The following is a 23,285-nucleotide window of genomic DNA, read 5'->3' as shown; positions in this document are numbered from 1 at the left end:
ACGATCTGAAAGGGACAACTCTCTGCAGCTGTGCAGCAAGCGCCGTAACCTTGGTTTCCAATAAACGCAGATAATAGTGACAGTGAATCTGTCAGTCACACAAAGCATTTCAGTCCCGCCTCCTTCTAGCGCTAGCCAGCAACAGTGAGAGGAGGCCAACTTTCCTTTTATGGACCACACACAATATGCAGGAGACATGCCATTCTCAATAAACAGAGGTTGAATAACTGCTCTGCTCATTGCATTAAAAGTACATCACAGGAGTGACTCAGTTATGTAGCAATAACTCTAAAAATAGTTTAAAGAACATTTTTTTTCCCAGACTATATCGTTATCTGCCAATCTTGGGTCTGTAACTTATACCGCTAGTGGATCCCTTAGTAAATCAGTGGATATGCTATGAATGTCACTACAGTGGAATACAGTGTAAGGTCGCTCAGTACTGTACATAGCCACAGAATCATGTGTCAGTGTGTTTTCCCTGTTCGCTAAATAAGGTGAGCATCTCTGAATCTGCCCAGTCACTGTCTATTTAATCATCTACATCACAGGTGTCAAACATGTGGCCCGTGGCCCCAAACCGGCTCTCCAAAGATTCCAATCCGGCCCTCGGCATGATTTTATGAAGTGCAAAAATTATACAGAAGAAGGGTGTTGAACTGGTTTTAGTTCAGGGGCCACATACAGACCAATGTGATCTAAAGTAAAACCATCGCAAAATAATAACCTTTAAACAATACAATATGAACAACCTGAAAATGAAGTAGAATTTTAACAATATTCTGGCTGTTATCAAACATTTTGTGCGTTTGTAGATCTGATTTGTAAGTTGCGTTCATAATAAACTGACACATAATATTGTACAAATTATTCATATTTTAGTTCCAAATTCCAAACTTCAAAATTTCAACAATATTATGCCTGTGATCAAATGTTTGTGTAACACAGTGCGTAATACACATACAAATTAAACACAAAGTTGAGGCATAATATTGTTCAAACTGCACTTTTTCTTGAGAAATGTCAGGTTTTTTTGGTTATTCACATCTTTTTTTTGTGAAAGCACAGTTTATAAATGTAAATATTTTCGTAATTTTATGTTTTTTCTTGCACTAAAACAGAGGAAAAACTTGGAGTTGTCACTATTTATCGGTTATTATTTTATTATTTTACTGGTCTGGCCCAGTTTAGAATGTGACCCCTGAACTAACATGAGTTTGACACCCCTGATCTACATAAACCATCTATTTGTGTATTTTCTATTTGTGGGCCAAAGAAATGACTCAGTAATAATTGTGTAGTGTATTTGTGTGCATTTGTGTGAAAGGTCATATGGCACAAAGACAAGGCATGATGTGTTAAATGAGGTGTAGCAGCAACACGACGTCTGTTGTAGCCTGTTCATCTGCGGACGTAACACAGCGTTACCCTTCAGTCGAGGATAAAAACAAACTACCTTTGACAAGTCTCGCCGCGCTATTACAACAGTGTAAACCATGAACTATGTCATAAAAACTAGCTATGCTACACAAAGCACTTTGTCCTTCCAAAATGGAGTGTTGATGTGACAGTGACAGAGAGCGGGAATGTCCCAAAACAATATCAAATCGTCAGAGCAGTCGCAAGTGTTTGTCCTCCTCTACTTCATCTGTGCAAAGACTCGTTCCATCGGCCGTCAGAGAGTATCTAGGTAGTCGAAGGTCAGCAGTGGAGGTGAAAATATTGCACACGCAGACTAACATCAAATAGCTCCATCGAAATGGCACAGCGCAGGCGTCACACTGAAGAATAAAGTTCGTTTTTTCACATACATGAACACTGTAAAAAATTCAAAAACACGCCCTGTTGACGGCTTCTTTATTGCAGCGCACATCCCTTCTGTTTTTCAATATCTCTTTTTCAAACACCGACTTATTAAAAAAAATGGTGCGAGTCTCTTTTCATAGTTTTTAAGGAGTGGATCAAAGAGTGCATTTATTTTGGCAGTAAATAAAGTCTTTTACGAGTCGGGGCACGTTGACAGCCAGGAGAATAAATGGGCCAAACTGGACAGCCATGATGTTTGAGGTCATAGAGTCTTGTGCTCATTTTTTTTTCTTTTTTGTTGTTGCCCCACCCTGTCTATTCCTCGCCGCCAGCAAAGTCATGTGATGATCACATGCCGGAAGCGCCCAGTCCCATGCTGGCAGTGTGGCTCATACAGGGCAGTGTCTGAACAGTCTTGGGGAAGTCGTGGGTGAGGATTCGTCCGTTCTCTCCACCGCTACCATTGCCACTCATTCTGGTCAGTGTGGAGCAGCGCATGGCGTCGTTGATGGATTGCTGTAAAAAAAAAAAAAAAAAAAAAAAACGGTAAGAAAAAAAATAAGAAGAAAAAATGTTAGTCTGCTGCGATGATTCCTTATCAGACATGCATTCAGAACAAGTAAACCTAAAGCAGCAATTAGAGCTAGAAGTGCGCTGTATTAACTACTTTAAAAGGTCTTTAAGCCATCAATAAATACAGAAAAAATCTACTTAATGTCAAGCAATTTCTCTGGCCTTTACACACATGCTGTATATATATATATTTATGCACAGCTTTGGAGATAATTATTGGACCACTGACATGTTGAAAAGCTGCTTCTTCCTTCTAGGTCTTGATCTTGGTGGAACAATATTGCATTTCCTTCTGTGCGTTGTATTAAACAGCTGATTAACTCAAGTCTCTTAGCAGTAACCTCATCACTTCATGACCATCAAAAATGACCTTTTCTTCTTCATCGTGCATGTCTGAACCTTATATACAAAGCATGGCCGAGAAAGTCCCAAGAAAATGTTCTGTCGGACCGCCTTAAGCTCTGATTACAGCGCACATTCACAGCGGGATGGTTTTTGATACGTTTATGCAATGTCACAACATCTATTTCAGTTTTTTTATAGCCTGCATCACTAATTAATGCAGTCATTATCCAATGGAAGGATCTGCACGATTAACTCAGTTAAATCCATTTGGGGACTTTTTGAGCCAGGCTGTGCAGTACTGTGCAAAAGGCCACCTTGGGCTTTTTTTTTTTTTTTTTTTTTTTTTGCAGGATTTACATGTTTATCTCTGAGTCTCTTTTTAAGGGACAGCTAGAAAATGCAGGAAATATGTGCATAGTACTGAAACACACCACAAAAAATCAGAGCTAAATATCTACTACGGGTAAAAGTCGGTATTTATTGTGATTTTTTTTTTTTTTTTTACTACACCTTGAACTCTCTGAGCTTGAGTGACTGAAATTTTCCTTAAATAATCTTGTGGTTCATTACACCAAGCTTCTTTAAGAACATCCCAGAGTTTTGAGCTGGGTTTTATCCGTCTGTCTCCCATTTGACTTCTGCAATATTCATATTTTTTCAGATTTGTGTGTGTGTTTTTTTTTAACCCATAAAGACCCAGCGCACAGTGATTTTTCTCTCTCTGGTCAATCCTTCATACCTGATTATCACCATTTATTATAATATCATCTGTATTTTGCTTTTTTTAAAAAAAAAAACTAAACAAAAACTAAATCATTTATTTTCCTTCATGTATCTAATTTAAATGCTCATGAGAACTCAGATTTAATTCAAAGGTTATAATATCAAAACAGAAAACTGAACCAAAAGTTACTTTTTGAGAAAAGATATCAATAGCTGAATGTAAAAATAATAATCCTCATCCACTGTTATTTATCAAACTCCTTGGGTTTTACTGGTAAATCAATGTTGTAGAAGATGACGATGTTTCCACGTTCACTACGGAGCCTCTGACCGTCCAAATGGGTCATATCTGATGACCATGAAAAGATGACAAACTGCATTTTACACTAATTATTTACATGTATTGATAGGATTAGTGGATCAACAGGTATTAAACATTTTATTTCAGTTGATGCTTTTGGTTGCCGGTGGATGTATGGGTCTTTATGGGTTAATACTGTTTACATATTTCCTGTATGTAGACGCACATTTACATATATAACCTTGTTAAAACAACAAACCTAATGGTGGCCTACGCCATGTGCACTGGTGTGTAACAAATGCCCATGATAATAGTGTCTGAAAAATGTTTTTGGTCATCCAGCGGAAGTTTAGAAATTATAATATTTCTGTATTTTGTCTTTTTATACATAGTTTGACTGTATTTTATCATCAGAATTCTGCATGGCTATTATAAATCACTTTATTTATTTAACGCACTGTGATCAATTTCAGCAAAGTCACAGGTGGTCTGATCATTATTTCCAAAGCTGTATATAAATGTGTGCACACTAGCAGCTGGTTCTGTCACTATCAGAGTGTGGTGCTGGCACGCCAAGAAATTCAGGACTACATGGAGCTGTTTAGTGTCATAGGGGATTGGTTTTCACTCTTTTCTGGGATGATATTCGGGGCGGTAAAACTGCGGCGCTGGCCGATGTGCATCAACGACCTCATCTCTAACAGGAGGTGCAGAGCAAAGTGTATGCAGTGGAGGCGGGAGCTGGGATTCACTCATTGCCTTAATAGTTCCATTCTCCAGTCTAGCGCAATAAAAGCCACTGAGCTCGAAAGCAGAGCGAACGATGTGTGACGCACGTATGTGTATGTATGTGCACGTACGTGTTCGGGGTTTGCCCACATCCCCTATTCTATAGCTGATTAAATTGGGAAAGCAAGTGCGATCTGAAGCAACCAGTGAGTGCTGTATGGGGATTGGAGAATTACACCCGCCCCTAATTGGAACAGCGTTGTTGTTTCTTTCAAGCCAAACAGCATAAAGGCACCGCTAGACTAATAGGCTCTGTGCCTGTCTCATCAGCATACTGATCAGGTGCCTCTTTGTGGGCTGATTAAAACATAAGAGATTCATGTAGAGATCACTCCTCATCTTCGCCTCCCTTGCTGTTTTTTTTTTCTTTTTATATGAAGAGCATATCAAGGTGTCCCGAGGGTCTTTGAAGCTGGAAAAATGAATCCGAGATTGTTTGTGGTGAATTAGACCACCACCTAGATGACTAATAGTGAGGATACATCAGGTGTTGAAGGACATGTCCTAGTGTTGAGATTTCTGACAATACAATCATTAGACTGTTCTAGGTTAAAGCAGTGATGGAACACATGGGAGCTGCACCAAGACGGGCCTGTCTTATGGTATACATATAAAGGATGTTCACAATGGGCCCTGCGTTGCAAGACAGTCAGCAAAAAGAGAAGAAGGAGCAAGGGAAAGATTTGCTCAGAGCGACAGAGGTAGATAGATGTACCACTGTGATTCAAATTGCCTTTATACCGATGCTGCACCCATGGCATGTCTTCATTTGGTGATGTGTACTGTAGTAATGGGATTTAGCTAAAAGCCTGAAAGGAACATCTTAGTGAGTGGAAAAAAAAACTGTATTGTGTCAGTAAGTGTTGGCTTCTACATTCATCATCACCCACCAATAAAGTAACTATATAATGCACATTACAAATATATTTTTATACACTCACATACTGTACAGGGTAACACTTAACATGGATTAATGCAGTATTAAGCATTAATAAAGAGCTAATTAACTAATGTTTCTAGTACTAATATGTTCAGTATATATCATTTCACCCTGTAAAGCCTGAACTGTTAAATCACTGACAGAAAATTCCAGTTCTTTGAATCTGGAGCTTTTATTGGTCCTTCTGGAGAACCCCTTTTTTTTTTTTTTTTCAAATATCTAATATTGAGAAGTGTTTCCCAGCACAGTGATGTAGAAACAGTAGTTCTCTGTAGGTGAGTGAGTTTGGTAGATGGAGAACAGGGACGTCAAACTCATTTTAATTCAGGGGCCACATACAGCCCAATATGATCTGAAGTGGGCCGCACCAGTAAAATAATAATGATAAGAAGAAATATGAAAGTGTTTACATCTACACAGTTTCCTTAAAAATCTAAATAACATGAACAAACGTGAAATGTCTTAAGAAAAATAAGTGCAATTTGAATAATAATATGCCTCAGTTTATCATTTACACTTGTGTATTACAGCTTACATTACAATTACAAATACACAAAACATTTAGTAACCGGCAGAATATTGGTAAAATTGTATGGACTTCTCTTATGACATTACAGGTTGTTACCCCGCCCCCCTAAGAAGAAGGGAAGGGGTATTATTTTTGGTTTGGTTTGTTACCTCCGCCAAGGAGGTTATGTTTTCCTCTGGGTTTTGGAGGAGGTCTGTGCGCTCTAAGTGCTTTTCTAGTTTCTTTGTTTGTTTCTTCCTTTGTTTGTTAACACTCTAGCAGCAAAACTATTTGGGTGAATTCACACCAAATTTGGTTTGTAGATTGCCAGTGACATTTTGGGAACAGTGGGGAAAAGTTTAAATTTTTAATGAATTTTTTTAAATCTTTTTTTTCTGCATTTAATTATAATGGGCAAAATTGTAAATGTCTGTAACAGCAAAACTATTGGTTGAATTCATACCAAATTGACTTTATAGAATGCCAGTCATCCAGAATGGATCTTATTACATTTTGAGAACAGTAGGTCAAAGTTCAGATTTTTTTAAATGAATTTTTAAAATCTTCCCATTTACTTAAAATGAGCAAAATATATGCGAGGGGTGGGGTTTGTTGTGCCTGGCACCACTTGTTCATATTTGTAGAAGGATAGTTTGTAAATATAAACATTTTCATGTAATTAATTTTTTTTGGACTAAAATCTTGTATTTTTTTTCTGATATATTAGTGTATTCTATTTAAATTATTTATTGCTTTTGTCTCTCCACACTTACTTTCCTCTTTTTTATTTTCTTTTCTGCTAGTGTTTTTTTTTTTTTCCCCAAAAGTGTTTTTGTATGCAACTGAGCTATTGTGACCAAGCAACTTCCCTTTTGGATCAATAAAGTTTGTCTAAGTCTAAAACAAAGAGAATACTTGCATGTTTAAATTTTTAAATAGGTTATTATTATAGTATTTTACTGGTCTGACTCGCTTGAGATCAAACTGGTCTGTATGTGGAACCTGAATTAAACTAATTTTAACACCAGTGATTCTTAATGTCTTCAGTGTAATTTTTGGATTTCACAGATTCATCCCACAGGCCAGTTTTGGCCCACGGTCCGCATGTTTGACACCTGTGATATAGAAGTAGAGGCTGTACACATCAGTTTACACCTCGGGTTTCTATTGGCACCAATACAGGAGAAGTACACTTTAGCAGCCATATGAGCTACTGGCCAGAGACTGACTCTTGAGAAGCTGAAGAAGGCATAAGGGCAATTTCAAATCAAGTGGTTGAAAAACACTACAAGAGATCAGTGACGTAAACACTTGAGCGAGGGAGCGGCAGAAGGAGAGAGAGGTACAGGAGAGCGTTTGCACTGCGGTGGAAGCCTGAGAGGCCCTACTGTGATCACGGTTAGATGGGCGGGGGGTGAGGAGGCGGATGTCATCATCATCATCATCATCATTTTCCTCATCATCATCGTTTCCTACCCCGTGGCTGTGCTCTGCTCTTATATCTTAACAGTGTTGTTGGCGTACAGGCCGTAGCTCTGCAGCTCTGTGTAGGGGGCGCTAGCACCACTGTCTAAGGCTGAGCAGTGAAAGGCCTGAGCGGCTGTGGCGGCAGCAGCTCGCGCGGTGGACACCTTCATTCGGCGCGACTCGGTCCTGGACTTGTAGCAGAACTCCACCAGAGCCACCAGCATGGCCAGACCCAGGCCTCCGATCAGGATGTAGAAGACTCCTGCCACATTGCTGAGGCTCAGAGCGCTCGTCTTGTCCTGAAGGGAAGGGGAGGAGGAGGCAGAGCGACAAAACACACTTTATAAACACACACACAAACATATATATAAATATATATATACCAACAAGAACTGGACACACAGATTCACTCACACACTTTTTTTTACAGACACAACAAAGGAGGGAATCACAAGTGTGAGGACATTACACACACACATACATATAAAACCTATGAACACTCACACACACAGACAGTACACCAATACAAATACAGTCTAGTAATACAAACAAAACAAGATTACACACAAAAATCAAAACATAAAAGCATATTTCAGACCCATCTCACAAAGCAAGTTATATGAAGTTACTTAAATATCTTAACTCTGATGCAAGTACGGGCAGAAATTTTGCTAGAACTGATGAGCAAACACTTTAAACACTTTCTTGTTGAATTAAAAACTCTGTCAGTAAAAGATTGTACATAGCCCCAGACTCATGTCCTTCCATTTTCTACAGTAATGAAGAGCAAGAGGAGACAAGAAAGCATTATCTCATAAAGAAGGAGAATTCCAACTCTGAATGACAAGTAGTGATCAGCCTTTTGATTTAAACACGGAAGAAAAATTCGACACAATGAATATTCACTCCTAGTAATATATTCAGACTTCATTTTGGTCACAGGCGTTCATCAACCTTTGCTTTTTTTTTTTTTTTTACCCCCAAGTCCTAACAAATCATACTCCACTGCAGCGCTCATCTCTGTCTGAAACATTTTTAAATGTGCTCATTTACATATTCCGCAGACACTTTATCACTGTACTATATCCACTTACAGCTTCTTATTTTCCACTTGTATGCGTATGTGAAGGGATCAAGAGTTTCATCGCTGTTCACACGCAAGACAGTAAACGTACGGTAGCTTATGATTAACAGATCAAATGTCTTTTTTTGGTACACATGCTCACGGCCGCGTAAATGATGGTTTAAAAGCAGCCGGGATATGTCATTATTTGCAGGTGCAGGGGTCTGAATTGCACTGCACTTGCTTTGTGAGATAGATCTTGAAAAATGATCCGTAACTCATACATTTCTGAACATTTTATAACATATACTTAAAGTCAAAATTCTATAACTTTGTGTCTCTAAAGATAGGGGAGACGTACCACATGGAAAGTGCTTAAACACCCTAAATACACATGCACTCATGCACCAACAGCACAAATTCATTCAGGTCATTATCCAGAATCGCACCTATTTATATATTTGATCTATTTATTGTATTCAACAAAATAAAACAATTGACATTTAACAGTATTTAAATGTTTTAACTTTCATTTTTCGTTATGCCTCCACTGTATACCTCTTTATTTATCTTTATTTACATTTTATTTGCAAGGGCATTAACTAATAGATTTTTTTTTTTTTTTTCAGCTAAAATTCCCCCATTTCCTGATATCATACACAGCTCTATTATAGCCTGAATAATGTCAAAGTGTCAAACTATGTGCTGTGTTAAGGATCTTTAACACCTAAAACTTAGGTTTATATCAAATGAGGTTGAACTCACAATGTTTCCAAAAGTGCCTATATAAGTCCTGAAAAAATAATGAATGGATAAATGCAAGTGGTAAGAATTTTAACCAAAAAATGTAATTAAAAAGACACATTAGTGAGGTGTTTTAACTATGCAGCAAATTACATATCCATCTGAGGGCTGCACAGTCTGGTAATGAACAGTATTACAACAGAGGGATTTAATATTTCATAGTAAACTGCTCTCAAACTCAAAATTATTCGTATCCGTACCAAATGTTGATTAATGGAGAATTTTAATTTGACTAGGTATCCTATGGCTGGATATGATGCATACCAAATGGACAAAACATTGTGCTTGACATGTAAATTTGACACATTTAACCACTTTAGTGTTGATATCTATGTTTTTTTCCAATGAAAAATGCCATGTCTGTCTCTGCCTTTGACAAATAAATGGTGTGTTATCGAGCCGTTCTCATTGTGAATGACAGTGGTTACTGTATTCTTAATGGATCCTTAAACAGCTCTGAGATGGATTGTTTCTACGTGTTCCCTGGGAAGACGAGGCCTTCACAGCACATGGTTTGACACTCCTGCATTTAACCTATAAAGACCCAGTGTTAATTTTATGGCAGTTTCTACATATTTTTTTCTCTTTATTTAACTTTTCTTAAATGATTTATCACAATTTATTATGACATAATCCTCTGTATTTTGTGTTTTTTCAGTGGACATCAAGTATTTTCCTATATTTCATTTATTGATCATGTACATCAGAGGTTTCCAAAGTGGGTACCTCCAGGGGTACTTGGAAGAAGCCCAGGGGGTACTTGAAATATTTTTACCATACCATACCATACGATGCCATACCATACCATACCAACTTTATTTATAAAGCACTTTAAAACTTTACAGTTGGCTAATCTGTCGTACACAAATCATAAAACTAGGGCAAAAATAAGTAAAATAGTGATAACAAAAGATGCAACGTGGGCTAAATACATTAAATAAAATATCATGTGCCAAATACATAATGAGAATTAATGCTGAAATATAAAACACAATAAATACATTCATATAATACTTTTATTGCCAATCATCTTGTTTAAGCTTCGGCAACATTTTAAGAACATTTCCATTTTATATTATTCAAAATTAGTTTATTTGAATAGCTAAGATATTATTTTTTGTTGATGAAAGGTTCATTTATTAATTAATGACCAATTTATTTATTTTTCTTATCAATTAAATAGGGCACTTTTCAGTTTACATTTTGCACACAAAATTTACTTTAAACATTTTTTGTATTTTTTTTTAAATATATTACAGTTCAATATATGTTGTTTGTTTACAACGTTTTGAAAATATAAACAGACACCTTTGGCAAAGGAACAAATTTTGCTTAATTTTTTTCTATCAAAAATGCTGAAGCAAGAGATAGGCGGCGGGGGGGGGGGGGGGGGGGGGGGTACTTGGGTAAAGAAGTATATTTCAGGGGGTACTCCACTGTAAAAAGTCTGAGAACCACTGATGTACATGTTCATAAAAGCTCAGATTAAAGATGAGGGTTATTATATCAGGAACAGAGAAAACTGAAGAAAAAGTGACTTTTTCTGCAAAATTTATCATTAACTGAACATAAAACGTGTCTCCATCCACTGTCATTTATTAAACTCCATTGGTTTTACTGGTGAATTAACGTTATAGAAGATGACAGTGTTTCCACGTTCACTACAGAACCCCTGAACATCCAAATGGGTCATATCTGATGACCATTAAAAGATGAAAAACTGCATTTTACACCAATTATTTACATGTATTGATAGGATTAGTGGACCAGAAGTGATTAAACATTTTCTCTTCATTGACAGGTTTCTGGTCTAAAATATTTGGCTGGTTCTCCTAACTATAAAAGGCCTCTTCAGCCTGAACCAGGACTTGCTATTTTTGGCTGTTCTCAGACTGTCGGGAATATACCTGCAGTACTACAGCGTCCACTGGAACTGGGAATGATAATCGCTAAGAGGCTGATATTAAAAGAATGGAAGTCTCCAAATCCTCCTTCTTTTCAAATGTGGGTCAATGATACGTTGTCATTAATACAGATGGAAAAGCTCAGGTCTTTGAGGACCTGTTCTCTGAACACTGTTTCAAGTGCTTGGACTCTGTTTATCACACACTTGGACGAAGTTCGATTGGAATAAGGATTATATCTGTACACCAGTGACTGACCTCTGCCTCTGCTCTTCTTTCTTTTTTATTTAAGTAAGGACTGGTTAGCTAATTAATTAATTAATTAATTAGTTGTTACACACATCTGAGCCTTTGTTTTTGTGTTTTAACATTACTGAAAACTGCAAAATAAAATATCTATCTATCTATCTATCTATCTATCTATCTATCTATCTATCTATCTATCTATCTATCTATCTATCTATCTATCTATCTATCTATCTATCTATCTATCTATCTATCTATCTATCTATCTTAAATATTTTAGATCAGTAGATGAGTTTGGTCATCAGTGTCTGCTTGGGTCTTTATGGGTTAAGTATCACAACATGATTCTGCTACAGAGCTTTTCTCTGAGGAGGAAATACTTCTTGAATTGTGTGAAACTGTGTATAAAATTAAACTGCAAGAACATGCAGGAACAGAGGCTACTGTGGTGTGACATGGGAGCGGTTTAGTGAATTAACAGGGTTTGTATCCATACATGCGTCCTCTGTGTTACAGTGAGAGACCATTTTTACAAGGGCTGATATATAGCTCCTCGTACTTGTGTATGTGTGTGTTTGGGGGGTTTGAAAAGTCAGTTTTAAAGGGATTTATTCATCCTGGAGGCGAACTTTAGTCTCTGTACTACAGTCCTAATTAATTTCACCACACAATATTTATTTCCACGCTGGTTATGAACATAAAATCTCTGACAAAAAAAGCTCATCAGTAGGAAAGAAATAGACATCAGAGTACTGGCCTGAATATAAGACATGTTTTTTCTTAAATTACCTTTTAAATGAAACTGTAGTGACATTGATCTTGTGACCAAGCATTTTTAATTATTAACTTGTTTTCAATGTTGCTACAGGGAGCGAGTTTCCGTCTATTCATTAAAAGGTGTTAGCTCTTGTCAGTCCTGAAATAACATATTTAATAAGCAGCTCTGTGCTCATGTTAAAGGTTATGTCTGGTGATATTTTATCTTATACCAACAGTGTTTTGCTCCTAATGGGATAACTGAATATGTGGTAAAATTAATTCCGTGCACTATTTAGACCCTTTTTAATAAATTACAATGCCCAGCTATTTTGTGAAACTGTTTTTTTTTTTTTTTTGTTTACTATGTACAGAAATAAATGGATAAAGTCAGAAAGCAAAGAGAAAAAGGCCTGTAAATTGGTATTAGTCTAAAGAGCTGAAGTGTTACCCCTCTGGTGTGTCCCATGTTCACAAAACTTGACCTAACCGAACAGAAAAAAAACTGAACAGTCAACAATGACAACAGATAATTTCAAATAATAAAGATGTATTTAAGTTTTGTGTGAAATAGCTCAATGGACTGCATCTGTTGTCACACATAATATATGTAACTGATATGAAAACAACCATCACCTTGGTGCATTTTACCTTAATCTTCAAGAGTGGGTGAAAATTTATTAAAAGTATTAAAAGTCACTGATTTGTATTTTCACAAACAGTAACTTTCTCACTGGAAAAAATCAAAATCTTACCAAATGTATTTTTCTCATGTCTAGTCCAAATATCTCATCACACTTAAAATAAGATATAATCACCTAAAGGGTAACTTTTCAGTGAGATATACGAAGTTATTTTTAGACAACAGATCTTGAAAATCTTCATTCAAGAAATCTTATCAAGATAATTTTCACTTGTTCCATTGGCAGATTTTTTTGCTTGAATTAAGCAAAAGAATCTTGAATTTAGCAAAATAAATAAGTAAATAAAAAAAAAAAAAAATCTGCCAATGGAACAAGTGAAAATTATTTTGGTAAGATTTCTTGAAATAAGATTTTCAAGATCTATTGTCTAAAAATAAGTTCTTATATCTCACTGAAAAGTTCCTCTTTATGTGATTATGTTTTATTTTAAATGTGATGAGATATTTGGACTAGAAATGAGAAAAATACACCTGGTAAGATTTTGATTTTTGCAATGCTTGACTTGAAATTATCAATAAAATGACAAATATCCTATGTGTAAATGATGATATAATTCAGAAGATATAAAAAAATATATATTTTTTTTTTCGCCACTGACTGTAATACAATTTTTTTTTTCCTGTGGATAAGTCCTGTGGGGAATAACCAGAAGGGGTGGGACTCCAGCTCTTTATAGGAAGTATGCACTGACATCACTGTCTCGACAAAGATGATTAACCAGGAGATTAACTTCTTTACTTTTATTTTTTCCACATTAAAGAACACACAAAACCTCCAACCTACACATCATTATTATACTTCGTGTTGATTTTACACCCTATCCAATAGTGGTGAGTTCTGGGAAACAGCTGGTGGAATGTCTAAAGCACTGGCATTGCACTATTTACCAAAACATGATGCACATGGTTCGGTCAATATATAGCATGGCATTTAGTTAAAAGTTAACCCTTCACATTCATTTCTCAGTGTTTAAGTGCAGATGTTGGTTAAAAACTGGACACACTGATGTATAGTGTTTTACATGGAAGCTGTTAGTTTCCTCTTACTATGCAAAAGACCTTGCTTTGTTGTTTTTGCAGAAGTAGACATTTATTAGAGCAAGAAAATACAGGAAATATGTGTACAGGGTTATAAAAATTCAAAGAAAACCAGAACTAAACGGCTTCTACAAGGAAATAGGATTAAATGTGACCTTTGTACACACGTTGAATACTTGCCCAAATAATACAAAACGTTTAATGTACTGGATGAAGCATGATGATTAATGCATTAATCTCATATTATCTGTTTAAGGAGCACCATATGTGCTACATGCAAACAGAGATCACAGTAAATACTTGCCACTGTTTTACATATAAAGGTAGATTTGTTTGGTTTTTAATTCTGTTTACATGTCCTGGATATCCTGTTGTATCTTGATATAGAGACTGAGAAACCTCCGAATATTCATATGGTCATTAAAACATTACTAAAAGACTTCCGCACTGTTCACTACACAAGGACTCAACTCCCTTTTTTCCACTGTATGTGTGTTTTTGTGCTTAACCCTTTAACGCCAAACGTATCATATTTGATACATGAGTTTTGAAGCCCTCTACATGATCAGTGTAATATTTTTTCTTGAAAAACCTGATGGATACAATTAGATACATGCAATACACAGATAATCCACCAGGGGGGAGGAATTTGTTCACCAGAGGCCTTTCCAGTGACACTACAAGATTGTCATTAATGAGATGAGAAAGGAGGTAGAACTTTGCCAATTTTGAAAAGGAATTGCCAATTTGTTAGACATGTTTGAGTTATATTATGTTTTTTTTTTTTTTTTTTGTTCAAACATAATAATATTTGAACATTGAGACCTGATGTATCAAATATGATACAAAATTGAAACTCATACAAGGAAATTCATATTTGAAAAAAACGTTTCTTGGTTGTTCAGGAGGACCAATAAAGGCTCCAGTGTCAAACATCTGGAATCCTCTGTCAGTGATTTAATGGTTCAGGCTTTACAGGGTTAATGTTGCCATTCAGTACACTAAGCTGTTGTTCTGCCAATACGTAAGTGCAGTGACTTCCACCAGCTGTGACATGACAAATGCATGCCATCTATTGATCTGAAATGGGTTCAGTATATTTTGCTCCAGGAAGTAAAAGCATTTTTGTATGAGCATATCAGTTAGTAGTTGTTAGTTTTTTTAGTGTAACAGACTTATAGTATATGGTGCATTACTTTGTTGCGATTAGAGCAGAACTCATTTTAGTTCAGGGGCCACATTAAGACAAATTTGATCTAAAGTGGGCCAGACCGGTGAAATAGTAACATACTAATATATAAATAATGTCACTCCAAACTTTCCTCTATGTTTTAGAACGAATAAAGTAAAATTATGCCATGAAAATGTTTACATCTACCAACTATCCTTAAAAAAATGTCAACATGAACAAACTGAAATTTCTTAAGAAAACTAAGTGCAATTTTAACAATATTATGTCTCAGTTTATCATTTACATGTATGTAAATTACATCTTACAGATCACAGCAGATCAACAAATACACAAAACATTTAATAACAGGGAGAATATTGGTAAACTTGCACTTCAGACATTTCAAAATGTTCATATTTGTTCAGGTTATTCACGCTTTTGTGACATGATAGTTTTTTTTAGTGTAAACACAGTAAAATGATATGAAATGTTTACATTTACAAAGAGAAAAATTTGGAGCTGTGGGTATTTATAGGTTATTATGATAGTATTTTACTGCTCCGACCCACTTGAGATTAAACTGGTCTGTATGTGGAACCCGAACTAAAATGATTCATATCTTCAATGTAATTTTTGCATTTCACAAATTCATCTCACGGGCCAGACTGGACCCTTCGGCGGGCCGGATTTGGCCCCCAGGCTGCATGTTTGATACCTCTGATTTAGAGCCTTTTTACAAAAACAAAATGAGGGTTCCGTCTTCCAATCATGGCTGTCTTATATTCGGGCCAATACGGTTGCACTGCTAGAGCCACACGGGAAGCATTGCTCAGTGTAACAGAGGCTGAGGGGCTGGACTTGGGGCTGGTCTAGGATCAGGACGTGGGGGGGTTGTGCTGGGAGGTGCTGTGAGGTGACGGGATCGGGTTGGAGACTAACCTTTCTTCCGGAGTCCTTGCTGCCACACTCCCCTTTATCGTACCACCATTTGTTTTTCAGTTTGTCTAAGACGGCTTGCTCATTGAGTTTCAACACCGCTAGGTTTACTGGGATTCTTCCAACCATAAGGAAATAACATAAATAACATATTATACCATGTTATTTTATGTTATTAATTCAGAGACACATAGCAGCAATTACAAACTGTACACACATTAATACTTGAGCTTGTTTTGTTAAAAAAAATAAAAACAACTAATCACACACACGCACGCACACTGACATACATATATAGATATCATAACAACATAAATCATAAACATAATTAGAAACATTAGAATCAAAGTGATATGCATTAATACTCCATCTAGCTCGGTTGGCTTGCTCCCTACTGCAGTAGATGTGTATTACTATATCACTTTGGGTAACCGGCACACTGCTTAGCCTCACTTGAGCAACACTGATGTCTGAGTTGTATCCTTTAATGAAACAACCTGTTATAAACTGACTAAATCCAAAAGGGGCTCAGCTGGTTTAATCACCAAACACTGATCCATGTTGGACCATTGCTGTTCATTTTGTTTAAGCATTGGAGACGATACAAAATCCTCCCTACTCCCCTCTGTCGGTTTCTGAATCCAGCCCCCTCACCCCACCCCCACTTCCCCCAGGGATTTCCTTCACCACTTTCTTCTCCAAATATTGTTGCCAGGGTGGCGTTGCAGTGTAGGCCTGCCGGTTACCCCCCTCCCCACAACCCCCACTCGCAGTAGTGGTGGTGGGTTACCCGCAGGGTTTATCAAACTGGCTCTGACCTTGGAGTCCCCGCCCCCGCTGCCGCACTCTCCCTTGTCGTACCACCACTTGTTTTTCAATTTGTCCAAGAGGCCCTGCTCGTTCAGTTTTAACACTGCCAGGTTTACTGGATTTCTTGAAAATAATATAAAACGATATCCATTAGGAGACACTCTATGGGACAGATATAGAGAGATTGGTCGTATGGTGGTGGTGATTATGACAACAAACTCCTGCATATAACTACTCGTATGAAGCAGGAGCACAGGCTTAAGATGTACATGTTTGATATATGTTAGTTGTTATATATCTGCAATGGGCTGAAATGTTGCGAGCCCATAGTAGAGTCAGGTTTTACCAAGCAGGGGCCTCAGAGGGAGGCAGAGCACGCACTATAAATGAAGATGCCTTGGATGCGGAAGCCTGTCTACAGATGGCAATTTCCTTTCGGTGGCACCAGCATACGGATCGCTATGGTAACTAATCTATCAATATTCAACCCGTAACTGCATCCCGGTGAATAGAAGCCCACGTGGATTAATTTAAAACTATCAGCTGAGACAAATGTGGACTAAAGATTGGGATGTTTTAACTATGAGGTTCACTGCCAAATTTATCTGAAAATCTGCCGCTGAAAGGAAACTGTATGACCGACTACGAAGACACGAACCGCCGCATCCGAAGCATCTACCAAAGGTTTGCTCTCTCTCTCTGGTGGGAGTGTGAGTGTGTATTTCCTAGAGCTGACTGGCTGTGGACAAAGACTCTCTCCATCTACAAATTGCAGAAAGCGCAATCATAATTTGCATAAATTTGTCTTTTCTCTCAATCAGCGTCGGTTCTTCTCGTCTTTTTGCTCAGATTATTAATATTCCGCCTTTCTCACTAGGAGATGCAGAGAGCCTTCATCCGCAACCCTGAGTGTAGAACACAGCTGTAGGGAACACAGGTAATCCTCAGAGCTGGTAAAACCTCTGAATTCTTTCTCAGACTGGATGAAAAGAAAGAAGTCAAAAGAAGTGTGTGGACATGGATGGTCCAGAGATCCTGTAGATCATCGGTTAGTTTGGTCAGTTGGTTCAGATGTCGGGGAAGATATGTTAGGTGGGATGGGGCATTCGGTCAGGCAGGAATGACTGTGGCTGGACGTCATACATGTAAGAAATGAGTCTAGAATACACACAGTACATTTTACAGAATGAACAGCAGGTGTGTTTCTAAGACAGGCAGTCAGTACATCCTGTAAAATGAAGAGTTATGTCATTGGAACATGTTCAGCACAAAAAGTAACTTCCAATCCGAGCTGCTTTGCAAACAGAAAATTCATTTATACAGTGTTTTCAAATACGGAGACATTTACCGAGAAATAAGCGAAGCATCGCAGGTGAGATTGGAGTTAACTTTCTGATTAGTACAATCACTTATGTCTGATTCCTATTGTGTGACATAATGACTCAAATTTTACTGCAGCCAAATTATGAATCAGTAATTTAATACCAAAATTTTTAATTATAAGTATGTTTTATCTGTTAATGAATGTCAGTATCAGACATCTGTGAATGGCCAGAGTGGCAACCTAAAATTAACATACATCACCCTGTTTGTAATTAACAAAGAGAGCAAGAGAGAGATAACGGAGGCCATCCTCTGCAGTTCTGCTCATCTTCTCATTGTTACTTTGCAGGTCTGGGTCAAATATGACTGCATTACTCAGCGGCAGATTAATTTCACCACTCGTCTTATCACTAATACGGCTGCGACCCTTTGTATGAAATGTCATTTGTATGAAATATAAATGCAGCCTTAGAGTAAAGATTAGGAAACATGCCATTTCTAGTCGGTGTGTTCTGACCTTTGGCTGTCAACCAAGGTGGAACCCCAAATGAATCCTCAGCGAGTCTGAATGAATTCTCCCCATATGGCTCCTTTCATTAAAATGAATGAAGCCTATTAGAGACAGATTAAAAGCTTCAGATGCCACCAACCTCTTTGCTCTCTCTGTAGTTGTAAAAAGAAATATGAATGTGAAGTCGGTTAAGGTGTTAATGTGATGTGAAATGACAGCTGCTGTTTTTTGGACACCAGCGGAAGAAATACATCCAGTAATGAATTATCATTCATTGCATCAATTATTTCACTCAAAAACAGAAGTCTAAGTCTGCTGGCTTCACATTCATGGTGTGAGCCCTGGCTTAAGTGGAAAAGTGGCCATATGGGATGTGTTCCTTTAAGCTATAAGTTTGCTTTAAGTGCACTGTGAGAGGCACATTTACATTTTGTTTTTCTATTGGGTTTGTAAGGGATGCTTGAAATTCAGAGCAGATGAATCCAACCAGCTTCCACAAATGCTCCTGAAGAGGGCTCAGACTGTAATTACAGGGTAGCGAAGGAGTATAAGTGTTGCTCAAAGAGGGTGGGACATCTCATTGTCCGACTTTACACTCCTGCTCGAGCTCACATGTCAGATATGCTTAGACTAGCTGCATACACACACATGCAGGCACAAACACAGACTGAAGGATGGTGCAGAAATAGGCAATATATGACTGTGTGCAAAAACAGAAAAGTTAAATGAAGCAAAAGTAATGAAATGCCCCCTGTGTTTAACTAGAATGCATTAAAGTTACATGGAACTAAATACTAATACTTAAGTGTTGTGTTACTATAATGAAAAGATGCATAAATGAATTAGACGCTTGAAATAATAGAAATGAATAAATTAAAATTCATACATGAGGAAATGAAGCATGTTGGACAAATCAACAGGGGGTGAAACGCTCCAATAAAAGCGCTGGGAGGCTTTTATCCATCCACGCTGCAGTGGCAGGGCTTTACCTGAGAGGGGAGCCCTTAGGAGTGGCGATTCCGTAACCTTTAGAGTCTAGGTTTCCTCCCACTTTCATAGTATCGCAGGGTTTCCTCTGCTCTATGTACTCGTTCATAGTGGACTCCAGCAGGTAGGCATACTTGCCCTTGGATTTCCTGACTCGCATGACGCCCTCGTCTGTGGTCTTGACAAACACAGACGGGTCGGCCGCCTTCATGTATGACCACATCTTCTCAAACACGGCGATCTTGGACCTCTGACAGCCAGAATAGTAAATGAGACACAGACAGGGAAAAGAACAGAATCAGTGTGAATGCATTATCACCTGTCATGCATTTTTGGATTTTTACCCTGCCCCCCCCGAAGGAGAGGTAAGTGGTATTGTGTTTAGTTCAGTTTGTTTGTTTCTTTGTTTTTTTCTTTGTTCTTTTCTTTGTTCACACTCTAGCAGCAAAACTATTGGTTGAATTCATACCAAATTGGGTTTATAGATTGCCAATGACCTACAATAGATCTCATTACATTTTGGGAACAGTAGGTCAAAGTTAAACTTTATTATGAATTTTTAAAAGCTTTTTTTCCCCCATTTACTTATAATGTTTATAACAGCAAAACTATTGGTTGAATTCATACCAAATTTGGATTATATATTGCCAGTGACCCAGAATAGATGTCATCACATTTTGGTCAAAATAGGTCAAAGTTTACATTTTGTATGAATTTTTAAAATCTTTTTTTGCCCCATTTATTTATAATGGGTGAAATTTCATATGTCTACAGCAGCAAAACTATTGTTTGAATTCATGCCAAATTGTGTTTATAGATTGCCAGTGACCCAGAATAGATGTGATTACATTTTGGGAAAAGTAGGTCAAAGTTCAAATTTTTAAATACATTTTTTTCAATATTTTTTTCTTCCCCCATTTACTTATAATGGGCAAAATTTCAAATGTCTATAAAAACATACATTTTGTTACAATTTACTTCAAATTTGGCACATATATAGAGACAATTGATGTGCTGACACTAACACACACATAGACATGATGACATCAGCTGGATCGATGGCAAAATAAGCGACAATATGTGCGAGGGGTGGGGTTTGTTGTGCCTTGCACCGCTTGTTTTTTTTTTTTTTTTTGTTACCCTGAAAAACTCTTTGGTGGAGCCGGCATCCAGTGTTCCATAGGCAATCTCCGTCTGCTTGGCCAAATCCTCAGCACTTTCTATAGGCGACACCATTCTCTCCACTGTCAGGAACGCAGCCAAGTTTGCAGTATAGGATGAGATGATTATGAGGGTGAAGAACCACCAGACGCCGCCGACTATGCGTCCTGACAGAGAGCTAAAATCAGAGAGACAGAATATATTTATGTTAACAAATATCTTCAATTTATGCATTCGGCTGTGTGTTTACTTGCAGCGGGTGTATTTCCTGAACGATTGTGCAAGCAATCAAAGAAGGCAATCTAAAAACCCTGTGATGTTCACACCATCAAAATGACCCACATTGCATCACACTCCCTCTGTGCTCACACACTTCATTCCACCAGGCTGAGAGAGCTTAGCCCAATGTGCTAAGAAAAGATAACCAGTTCCACAAAGGCCCACTCAGCTTCTTGCCTGCCAAATTAATCTCACATTAAGAAAGTTGCCAATATGTTTCATGGAACCACGCACATTAATTGTTGGGGATTAATAAGAAGTGGAGAACACTTTGGTCTAATTGCATTTAAAAAAAAAAAATCAACAACTGAATGAATTATGAGCAAAAAAAAAAATCCCCTGAGTCAAATCCCCCGTCTTTCCACTCGGCACGTCTCTTCACTTCAAGAGAATCCAGCTCGAACGGCAACAGCAGAAATCATGTTGCGTTACATATCAGTGCCCGACAAGCGAGGAGCAGGAGCTTACGCAATGGAAATGACACAAATCTGAAACAAAAAAAAAAGCCTTTCATGATTCACCTTTGTGTCGTCAAAGCCAAATGGAGCGTGAACATGAAGGCGAGATTAAGTACGGGGGAAAAAAAAAAAAAAAAAAAATGCAGATACTAAAACATAATCATTTAAGATGCTTTTCAGATGATGGGTGGATGATGAAAGAGCAGCCGGGGAGAGAGAGGGGCGAGCAAACACAGAATGGATGCAGAGTCTTTGAAAATCAGTTGGGAGAATGCGGAGCTGTCTGTGGATCTGTGTGAGAGTGGGGACGTTTTTGACTTCTTCACTGATCTCTGTTGAAACGGCAGTGTGGAAGGTTATGCTTTGAGTGAACAATAAAAAAAAAAAAAAAAAAAAAAAAAAAAATCCATATACAAATTACCCAATGCATATTTAACCCATAAAGACCCAAATAGCCACTGGCGACCAAAACCAACTATTGATCTAAAATGTTTAATACCTGCTGATCCAATAATTCTATCAATACATGTAAATAATTGGTGTAAAATGTAGTTTTTCATGTTTTCACGGTCATCAGATATGACCCATTTGGACATTCAGAGGCTCCGTAGTTACCGTGGAGACACTGTCATCTTCTACAACATTGATTCACCAGTAAAACCCATGGAGTTGGATCAATGACAGTGGATGGAGACACTGGGTTTATGATATATTTGACTGAAAACTTTTGAGTTTATTCTGAGCCTTTATGAGCATCAACATGATGAGCAGGGCTGCACGATATTGGAAAAAACTGACATTGCGGATTTTTTTTTAACCATGCGTTATATATTGCAATCTGAAAAAATACTCAGGAGGATTTAAAAGCTGTGTGGCGCTGACATAAATGGTCAAACTAATTAGCTGTGTTACCTCTTGTTGGGGCAACAGGTGCAAGACACTAACGTCACAGAACACGTGTTTCAGTATCATCCTTCTTGTAGCCGAAATACTTCCAGATAATTGACGTTGCTTTTCTTTTTGGCTCCAAGTCTTCGTTTACAGTGATTTTCTCTTGTTTGTTGCTCATTTTTCAATATTGTTACCAGCGACTCACTCCAAACTGATTAAAAATGATTGTGATTGGTGGATCGCTGTGCGCAGTGTGTGTCAGGTACCCTTGAAATTAGAGGAGATCATGTTGACTTCATTTGCCTCCTACGTTGCAGGACCTGCGATGTGACTATTGCACACACATACATCGCGATGTCGATGCACAAACGATATATTGTGTAGCTCTAATGATGATACAGGAAAATACATGATTTACACTGAAATTAAAGAGAATTATATGACAACAAATGAGTTAAGAAAGGTTAAATATAAAGAAAAAAATTCAACATATTAATCCATGTACATAATTGGTGTAAAATACAGTTTTTATCTTTTCATAGTCATCAGATATGACCCATTTGGACGTTCAGAGCCTCTGCAGTGAACGTGGAAACATTGTCATCTTCTACAACATTGATTCACCAGTAAAACCCATGGAATTTGATAATGAAAGTACATGGAGACACTTGATTTATGTTTAGTTAATGATAAATTTTGTTGAAAAAGTCCAGTTTTCTTAAGTTCTTCTCTGTTTCTGATATTATGACAGTTACCTTTAATCTGAGCCTTTATGAACATCTACATAATCAG

The 23,285-nt window shown here is 37.5% G+C and overlaps 1 protein-coding gene across 5 annotated transcripts in view; it reads right to left on the bottom strand.

The window, feature by feature from the left end:
- Window positions 1-1,840: 1,840 nt before the first annotated feature.
- Window positions 1,841-23,285, bottom strand: part of gria1a (glutamate receptor, ionotropic, AMPA 1a) — a 127,213-nt gene continuing 105,768 nt past the window's right edge. Inside the window, exons 12-16 of one of the 5 annotated variants that reach the window (XM_030145192.1) lie at window positions 20,845-21,043; window positions 19,707-19,954; window positions 16,077-16,191; window positions 7,617-7,751; window positions 1,841-2,322 (exon numbers count right to left, since the gene is read on the bottom strand). In XM_030145192.1, the coding sequence (XP_030001052.1) occupies window positions 2,155-2,322; window positions 7,617-7,751; window positions 16,077-16,191; window positions 19,707-19,954; window positions 20,845-21,043 (865 nt within the window). In that variant the 3' untranslated portion in view covers window positions 1,841-2,154. Of the gene's footprint in view, window positions 2,323-7,461; window positions 7,752-16,076; window positions 16,192-16,891; window positions 17,007-19,706; window positions 19,955-20,844; window positions 21,044-23,285 lie in introns of those variants that run through there. The other 4 variants (XM_030145191.1, XM_030145194.1, XM_030145193.1 and 1 more) reach the window with 4 other exon arrangements.

The sequence above is a fragment of the Sphaeramia orbicularis genome, chromosome 10 (assembly GCF_902148855.1).
Source record: "Sphaeramia orbicularis chromosome 10, fSphaOr1.1, whole genome shotgun sequence".
NCBI classification, from domain to species: Eukaryota; Metazoa; Chordata; class Actinopteri; order Kurtiformes; family Apogonidae; genus Sphaeramia; species Sphaeramia orbicularis.
The sequence above is the reverse complement of the archived record's forward strand: the minus strand, read 5'-3'. Positions and strand labels throughout refer to the sequence as shown.